Source organism: Pongo pygmaeus, chromosome 23 (assembly GCF_028885625.2).
Source record: "Pongo pygmaeus isolate AG05252 chromosome 23, NHGRI_mPonPyg2-v2.0_pri, whole genome shotgun sequence".
Taxonomy (NCBI): Eukaryota; Metazoa; Chordata; class Mammalia; order Primates; family Hominidae; genus Pongo; species Pongo pygmaeus.
Genome location: NC_085931.1, coordinates 32,273,942 through 32,282,888, shown reverse-complemented (window position 1 = coordinate 32,282,888; position 8,947 = coordinate 32,273,942). Strand labels below are relative to the sequence as shown.

At 58.0% G+C, this 8,947-nt stretch overlaps 1 protein-coding gene across 8 annotated transcripts in view; it reads right to left on the bottom strand.

The window, feature by feature from the left end:
• Window positions 1–250: 250 nt before the first annotated feature.
• Window positions 251–8,947, bottom strand: part of DGCR6L (DiGeorge syndrome critical region gene 6 like) — a 76,332-nt gene continuing 67,635 nt past the window's right edge. For 2 of the 8 annotated variants that reach the window (XM_054469149.2, XM_054469157.2), the window contains 3 exons: window positions 2,046–2,146; window positions 1,258–1,442; window positions 251–802 (listed from right to left, as the gene is read on the bottom strand). In XM_054469149.2, coding sequence (XP_054325124.1) covers window positions 653–802; window positions 1,258–1,442; window positions 2,046–2,146 — 436 coding nt within the window. In that variant the 3' untranslated portion in view covers window positions 251–652. Of the gene's footprint in view, window positions 803–1,253; window positions 1,443–2,045; window positions 2,147–5,540; window positions 5,702–5,770; window positions 8,026–8,947 lie in introns of those variants that run through there. The other 6 variants (XM_054469154.2, XM_054469158.2, XM_063662815.1 and 3 more) reach the window with 6 other exon arrangements.

Sequence of the window (8,947 nt, the reverse complement as noted above, 5' to 3'; positions counted from 1 at the left end):
AGGCTGGATGTGGTCCTCATGCCCTGGGGCTTGAATGGGGGCCCCGTGCAGATGGCAGTGACAGCATCCTGGGACCAGGGCTGGGGCAGGAAAGGCTGGAGGGTCCCAGTCTCCATGCAGGGGGAGGGGTGGTGGGCTGGGCACACAGGCCAGGAAGGGACCCCCAGGCAGAGGCCTCTGCTGCAACAGAGGTGGGGGCCCTACCAGGGCCCCGGTTATGGCAGAACCTGCAGCTATCACACAAACCACATGCAGGCCACACTGAGGTATCTTTATTTCTCTGGGTCACACAGAGCTTGGGCCTGGGAGCCTCTTCTGCGTGGGGGCTGCAGCTGCCAAGGGAGCGGCTGAGACCAGAACAAGCACTCGGGTGGGTCCCAGTGCAGGTTGGGATGTGCCCGGTGGAGTGAGAAGATGTGAGAACCCCCAGCCTCTCTCTCTGCCTGGCCCTGAAGCAGACAGCAGCAGGCTGGGCCAGCCTCCCCTTTATGAGACTATCCTAGCGTTTGACAGCAAGTCCCAGACGAAAGATGACAGGCAGCCGGGGTCCACCCGGCCTCTCCTCAGCAGGGGGAACCACCTGTGGGCAGCTGGGAAGGCAGTGACCAAAGGTCAAGAAGATAAACTCTGCCCAGACTTCTGCTGCCTGTGGCTATGGTGGGACAGGGCTGCCTTCCTGGTCACACTGGGCAGCAGGCGACTGCCAGGGACCTCCCAGTCCCAGGGCTGCCTTCCCTGCCTGGCAGCCCCTCTGCTGCAGCTTCCGGATGAGTTCTAGCAGGTTCATCTGCAGCATCAGCTCCTGGGATACAGAGGGGCCCTATGAAGGCCAGAGTGACCCCCGGGCCCCTTTCACCCCGGCCCAAGCGTGCCAGGCAGTGAGCCCACAGGGCGACCATCCCGTGAAGCCTGGCCGTGGCCTGCCAGGACAGGGTGGAATCTGAGCCTCTGCCTGCAGCAGGGCCACTCGGAATGGCATGCGGGAGGGGAGCAGAAGAGGGCCCTGTGGGGCACAGCAGGCCTGGGGAGGGTGGGCAGTGCCCATGGCTGGCTGGCTGGTTCACCATCCTGTAGGGAATGGGCCTGGCCTCCGTGCTGGGAATGGCACAGAAATCCTTTCCAGAGCCTCAATCCTTCCACTTCACCCCCTATACCCTGAGCCTGGCTCCCCAGGGACCAGCAGTAAAACGCCAGATGGAGTGGGGCCCAGGGGCCCAGGGGCACTCGGGCTAGGGCAGAGCAGGCCCAGGCACTGACCTGTGGGTTGGTGGTCACGTAGAAGCCAGCCACCCCTGCCTTCTCCAGTGTGCTCTGCTGGTCAGCCACCTTCCGGTCCAGCTCCAGGACGATCTTCCGGTCCATCGCCCGCTGCTCCTCATGGATCCGGTGCTCCACTGCCTGCCATGGGGCCGGGGATGGTGTTGGGGGAGGTGAGGGCAGCTCTGCCATTGGGGGGCGGGGAGGTGAGGGCAGCTCAAACACATGTTCTTGCTGCCGTCCCCAACAACACCAGCTCTGACACCACCGATGCATCCTCACCACACCCAGGCCTCTCCTCAGCCATGCGAACCCCTGAAGGGGGCCCCAGGGGGTTTCCACAAATGCCCTGACTTGGGGTTGCCTTGGGACCACACACACATCTCCACAGGCACACCCTGCCCCACGGCTTGTTGGTTACATGCCAGTCTCTGGTTGTCCCTGTGCTCCCAGGGAGAAGGATGGGCCCCTTCCTGGCTCGCCCCATCACCCCACCATTGCCTTTGTACCCCCCCGAGGCCACCTGCTCTGTGGAGACCCAAACCCATGAGGAGCTGCTATCCAGGGGAGCACTGGTGGGTTCTCACCCTCCACCCAACCCCAGCACACTTGGCATCCGCAAGGAGGAGCCACCTGGTGGGACTCACTAGGCCTCCAGTGTCCCACTCAGGCCCAGGGTAGCCACCCACACCTGAGCCCCCCACACCCCTTCAGCTCAGCCCAGTCAGCAGAGCCAGGTGGTGGCCACAGGAGAGCTGGGCCGGCCACCCTGCCTGCGCCCCCAGTACCTCTAGTTCTCGCTGCTGAGCCGCCTGAAGTACAGGCAGGTTGTGGGGCCGGCAGGCCTGCTGGGCTTCCTGGTGCTTCTGCCGCAGCGCCTGCCTGAGCACTGGGAGGGATGAGAGCCCGTCAGCAGGCGGTGGGACTCGGCAGCAGCCCTCACCCATGGGCACCTGCCTTGCCAGCCCAGCAGAGCAGCCAGGCCAAAGGGGTGTCTGCACTGGGGAGGACGCCAGCCTCCTCCATCCTCCCACCCCACTGCCACCCAGGGCCGGGCCCTCCTCCGGTGGCAAGTCTCCAGGGGACTCCAGGGTGCGGGGCACTGAAAGAAGGTGGGATGGGGGAGACTGGCCAGGTGGGGCCAAAGCTGCAGCCCCAGACCCAGGACACCTGGAGGAGGTGGGTGGGAGACTGCAGTCTGAGGGCTTCAGGGCCCCCATGGCCACAGGCCATGGGACATCTACTCAAGTGTCGGAGACCACCTCAGGCAAAGGAATGGGAAAGGAGCAGGAGGAGCGGGGTCGCTGAGCCTGAGCATGGGGCCTCTGCCTACCAGGTGTGTGGTTGGCCCCTCCACCCTCGGTGCTGCCCTTCAGGGTGGACAGCCCCCTCCCCCATTTGCAGCTCCCAGCCCCCACACAGCGCCAGAGGAAGAAGGGTGGGCAGACCTGGGAGGCCCAAGTTTGGGATGAGCTTGGGGCACCATAAGCCTGTGCAGCTCTGAGGGGCTCACCCTCAGCCACCAAGTAAAGCACCACCGTCCTTGCTAAACTGTGCACAAACACAGATGTGTGCAAACTGTCTAGTCTGAAGGGAATGTACAGAGGAAGGGATCATGGGACATAAATCACCATGAAACAGAACATGCAGCACCCCGCAGCTGGCGCCAGTGACCAGTAAGTGCCAAATGGCTACAGCTCCCCAGGAGGGAGGGGTCCCTGGCCAAAAGAAAAGGCGAAATCCAACACTCTGTTCCTGGGAAGAGCCCTGATGTTGCAGCTGTTCTTTGGTGGCCAGTCTCCAGGGAACTCCAGGACCTCTGAGGCTCCCCTGCAGGTAGGCTTCCCAATCTCCTGTTTCTTGGCATTCTGTACACACCTCAATGATGGCATTTATCACATGAAATATGTTTCAAATCAAGAGCACCCTTGAGACAGCTCCATAACACAGGGAAGCAGGGAAATGTCATCTCCTTCACTCTACTGATCAAATATTGCTACAAGTGCCAGGTCCACTACCAGATTCCACTAGGTAGGCAACCAAAAGGCAAGAAGAGAGCCACGCCGGCTGCCTGGGCAGAAGGGGCCTGGCCTTAGACATGACCAGGGAACACAAAGGAGGCAGGAGCAGCCAGTCACCCCTGCCAAATCAGCAGGAGAAGCAGAAAGTCAATGCAGGCATGCCTGCTGCTGGTGGAACCAGGGCCTGGCCCAAACCTTCTGAAGGACAAACAGCACTGGGCCCAGGCAGTTGCTGAAACTCCCCATCCTGCTAGAAGGAACTACGGCTCTGTGGAAAAATGGGCGATTCCAGGACTGAGACACGGAGAAAACAAGGAAAGATGAGCCTGAACACACAGGTGAACCAGAAAGCAAGAAAGCAAGAAAGTGCTCACAGAATGATGGGGCGGCATCTAAAGGAGCCTGGAGCGCCCCCACTGGCCACACGTGGCACAGTCTGAGCATTAAGGAATAATGAGCCACGCGCCTGGGATTAGTAAACTGCATGCATCTTACAGCTCAATAAAATGTTTAAAAAGACAATCGCTCAGACATTTAGGGGAAGAAGTAATGCCAATTCTAGGAGAGAACACTTCGAAACTCATCCTATAAGGCTGGCAAAAACCCTGATACCCAAACCAGATGATATTACATGAAAACTATAGACCACAGTTTATCATGAACATAGACCAAAAAATTCTTAAGATTTTAGCAAATCAAATCCAGCATACATAAAAAGGATACTACAGCACGACCAAGTAGGATGGAATTCAAGTAATTGTAATTCACTGTAGTAATAGAAAATGATTCACCACGTGATCATCTCAAGAGCTGCCAAAAAGGGATCTGCCAAAATCCAACATTCATTCTTGATAGAAACACACCAATCCTGGAGCAGATGGACACTGCCTGCCTTCTGGGGAACGGGGCCTTGCACCGCTAGGAGGAATTTTTGCCACATTAAACCTGCCTCTAATCAGGCTTCTACCAGCAGTCCAGTGTACACGAAACCCAGAGAGTGGAGAAACAGGTTAAATGCAAGAGGAAGCATTTCCTCTGATAGATCAAGAGCAGGGCATTCTATAAAATTAGAATGCCCTGGACTCTACAAAAAGTCAATGCCACAATAAATGTTGAGGACTGTTTCAGAAGCAAAGAGACCAAAGTAACCAATTGTAGTACATGAACTTGCACTGGATCCTTACTTATAAAGCAACAATTTGCCATTAGTTAGGTACCATGATGTGGCCGTGCACTGAAAGTCCGGAGACACCAGAACAGTTAATTTCTCAGGCGGCTACCTTCTGCAGCTGTGTAGGAGACCGCTCTTGTTCTAGAGAACTTGCTCCCAATCCAAGGCCAAGACTGACCCCACCCCCCAGGTTGTCTGGAGGCATTCTTGGTTTTCAGGACTAGGGAGGGTACCCCTGCCATCCTGCAATGCGCAAGACAGCATCTCACCACAAAGACTTACCCAGCCACAAATGTCAACATGGCTGGGTTGAAAATCCTGGTCTCCAGGAATGCTGAAGACTCTTGGTGAATGCTATGCTGTCACATGTATGTATTTTGGGATATCAAGAACGAGAGCAAAACGTTAACTATTGAACTTTAGGTGAAGAGCACAAGCGTATGCACTATACTATCTTTTCAGCTTTTCTAAATGTTTTAACTTCTAAAATAAGAAGTTTGGGAAAAATAACAAAGGTGGAAACTGATGGTGCAGGGGGACCTGCCGTATATAATTTGCAGGAAAGGGCTCCCAAGCCCACCAGGCAGGCCTGGCTCAAGTGGGAAGCTCTTCGGGTTTGGGAGGGCGCCACATGAGACAGTGCTTAGGAATTTGATGTGCAACTGGAATGAGGCCCTGCGAGGCCTGAGAGGGAACTGACCCTGAAGGACGCTTGCTGCACAACTGTCAACAGACCTCCAACTACTGAGGGGCAATGCTGCTGCAGTCAGCGCCACCACCAGAGTCTGCCTGCAGGCCAATCAGGCACCGAGGCCTAGGGCCATCCTGTCTGGAAGCGGGTGGGGCACAGAGAAGCCCGAACAGGGAGTTTCTGCTAAGAAGGGGGGTGCAGCGCAACTGAAAACAAAACTGGTTGGACCCATTGATCACCAAAAAGGCGCTGTCTCAGTCTCTGCGCCCGTTGATTTTGTCAATCTTACAGACCTCTTCCGAACACTCCCAAGGAAGGAGCTGATCTGCACAGATACCAAGAGCTGCCGGGAGGCGCCAACCCGGGGGAGGTGGCACCTCATCCCGCTGCCCCTGCGCACCTCGATGCTCGTTCTGTAGGCGCAGGCGCTGGTTGTACAAGCTCTTTTCGGTGAGGTGCTGGATCTCCAATAGCCCCTGCACGATTTCGAACACGGTGCCGTCGAGAAGCGCCAGAGCCAGGTCGCTGAGCGTGGTGTAGGACAGGCGCTGCTGGAAAGAGCTGCGGGTAGGGGGGCGCGGTGAGCCGCGACGGGACCCGACGCCGCCTCCGCCCGCCCCGCCCGCGTACCTGGGCAACTCCTTCACCAGGCTCTGTAGCGCCGACAGCAACTGGTAGTGTCGCTCCTGCTGCCGGGCACCGTCCCCCACCTCCTCCAAGGCCCCTACATAGCGCTCCATGGCGCGGACGCCCGCTGGCCGCCGGCGGCAGCGACGAGCTCCCTCAACTTCACGACATCCCGAGCGCGGCGCGTCCCGCCCCTTTTACGATAGTCCCGCGCGCGGAGCGCCCCGCCCCCTTTTACGACAGTCCCGAGAGCGCCCGGCCGCCTGCCCCGCCCTGCCCCGGGCCCCGCCGCTTGCTCATTCCGGAGGCGCGCCCCGCCCCTCTGCGGAGACTCCAAGGAGGGTTTTGCTCAGCCTAGGCTCGCACCTGCCTGCTCCCCGCGCGACATTAAAGGCGAGACTCTGCCGCCTGGATATCGCAGGACCATGGAGAATCCCACCGGCCCTTGCTGAGTCATTGCGGGCTGAGGTCCAGGCTCCGCGCCGGCGCGCCTGCGAGGTGGACTGTCCCGGTCACCGGCCTTCCCAGAGGCAGGGGTCTCGGGCCAGAGCCCACAGGACGTGGGTCAAAGGCACCATCCGCGGGCGCTGGGGTCTGTCTGCGTCCTCCCCGCCCCCCGGGTGAGACAGACAGGACCGCCCTAGAGCCTCTGGGCCAGGACAGTCGGAGCCAGAGTCCCCATCTGGGCCTCCGTGGCCCCCAGCCCGTGAGCCCAGACTGCGCTCTCTCCGCTCCCCAGGCCAGCTGCTGGGCCGGGGCTGGGGGGCTTCTGGTGGCTGGGGCTGAACCGTCTAGGAACAGGTTTTAATAGGAGGGGTTGGGGTGGAGGAATGGCTCCTGCAAAGGCCCTGCCAGAGTCGGGTCAGGTGAATGGGCTAGAGGACCGGTGTGGCCAGGCTGCGGAAGCCAGCACAGGAGACAAGGGCGGGGGCTGTGCATTACAGAGGCTGCTGGGGGCTTGTCCAAAGAGCAGCAGGGGGCACGGAAGGGCTTGGGGACACAGACACGATCAGATTTGCATTTCACCAGGCATTCTTTAGCTGCCTGCGGGGTGGCTGGGCTGTGTGAGATGACCCTGCTTTGACCAGGTTAGGAATTATGACTGGTTTCCAGACAGAACATTGGTTAGTAATTGGCTATGGGGAAGAGGGGGCATTGAGCCAACTGGGGTCCCCCTGAAGTGCCAGCAAAGTCTCTGGTTTTCTCCAGGATCTGTTTCCTCAGTCCCTGGCAGGATTGGCTCCCCTGCACGCCATGTCTTTGTGATCCCTTCCAGACAGAAACCAGGAGTGAATAAAGTGAATAATGACAAGCGCTCAGGTCACTGCCGTGGAGGGCGGTCCACAACCCAGAGCTGGTCATGCGCCGGGCACCCTGGCCTCCAGGTCCCTCGGAATGGCAGGAGCTGGAGGTGGGACTCGAGATTGTGGGAGCTGAGCCTGCAGCGAGTGACCAGGAGCCAGCTGGGGCTGGGCTTGGTCACTGTCACCTCCCCCGGAGGTCGTGAGTGGGATGGGCAGCTGGGTGAAGACGCCTGCCTATTTCACCAGTGTCCCTGCCCTCAGTCCCCCAGTCCATGAAGGGTGTCTGTGTGGAGACTGGGAGGATAAAGGGCAGCCCCACGTGACAATGATATGTGCTGTGGCCAGCTGGGCAACCCTGTCGCCAGCTCCGGGGTCTGCCAGGTGGGGTGGGGGCTGTGAGCCACAGCAGGAGCAGGCCAGGCCTGGGTTTGGACACCTGCTTCTCTGCCTTGTCCGGGTGCTGATGCAGGAAGGCCCCTTCTCCAACCCTTGGTGCAACGTCTGACCTGAACCAGCTTCCCCAGCCCAGCAACACTGCTCCCCTAATGTGGATGTCAACCTAAAGAAACAAACTGAACCACAGTTCATATAGAGAGTTTGTGTGGACCAAGGCTGACAGAGCTGCCAAGGACACACCAAGTTGCCCTGGGAGTGCTTCATTTAGCCTTATTGCAAGCATGTTTTTAAAGACTGAAGGGAACAAGGAGTGGGCTGATACGAAGTCAGCAGGAATTCTGACTGCTTTCCAGAGAGAACCTTAGTGACTGGCCATAAGGTGCTGGACTACAGGGTAAGAGTTATGGTGTCCAGCGTATGGCTTTTTATGTCTACTTGGCATCAGTCTGGAACCCACAGAGCAACTGGCTTCAAGAGGTCATTAGCTCAAGTAGGAGTAGGATGTGACTGCGGTTTCATTCCAGTGCCTCTCTGGGCCTAATAATTAAAGGGAGCTCACATTCCTCAGATAAAAAAGTTCCTTTCGCATTAGGCGAAATACCTAACGTAGGTGATAAGTTCATGGGTGCAGCAGACCACCATGGCATGGGTATACCTATGTAACAAACCTGCACATTCTGCACATGTACCCCAGAACTTAAAGAATATATATATATATACTTTATACATATATATATAAACTTCCATTGTGCGCGCACACACACACACACACACACACAAAGTTCCTTTTCTTTTTCACGAACATGAGCAGTATGTTACTCAGGCATGGGGACTCCTGGGCCACCTCTGGGTCTTCAGGGAGGGCCTGGTCTGGAAGGAGGGGTCTCATCCTCCAGAGCCCCAGGGATGGGTGATGTATATATAGGAATGGGGGAGCTGGTGCGCAGACGTGCGTGTCCCCTGTGTGTGTGGACACGGTGGGCCCCATAGCTCTTCCCGTTGGGTGGTATCCACCGAAGGCCTTTGCTCTGCAGCCACTGTCGACCTCCACTTGGCCTCCCAAGTCCACCAGGCTGGCTGGTGACACCTTGGGTTAGTGTGGGGTGACTGGTGTGTGTTGGGGAGCTGCAGGTCCCCTGTCTCTGACACAGGTGTGTCTGGGTGAACACCAAGGTTTGAAGGGATGGGTGCGTGTGTGTGTGTGGCAAAAGGCTTTGCTGCATGGCTTTTGTCTGGCTCTTTGTCACATGTGCCTTTCTGTGTTTCTCTGTGAGTTTTTGTGTGTCAGGCTGTGTGTCCATTGCGTGGGTGGAGAAACAGCTCTGCCGCGGGGCCCTGAGCCATTGCAGGATCCCCATAGCCACGCAGAGGTGCACACAGCAGCTGACCTAAGCCTGTTCCTCCCAGAACATCAGGCTGCACCCAGGACACCACTCACTCCCTCTGTCTCCCGAGACTGTTCCTCACTGCCTGCCTCACT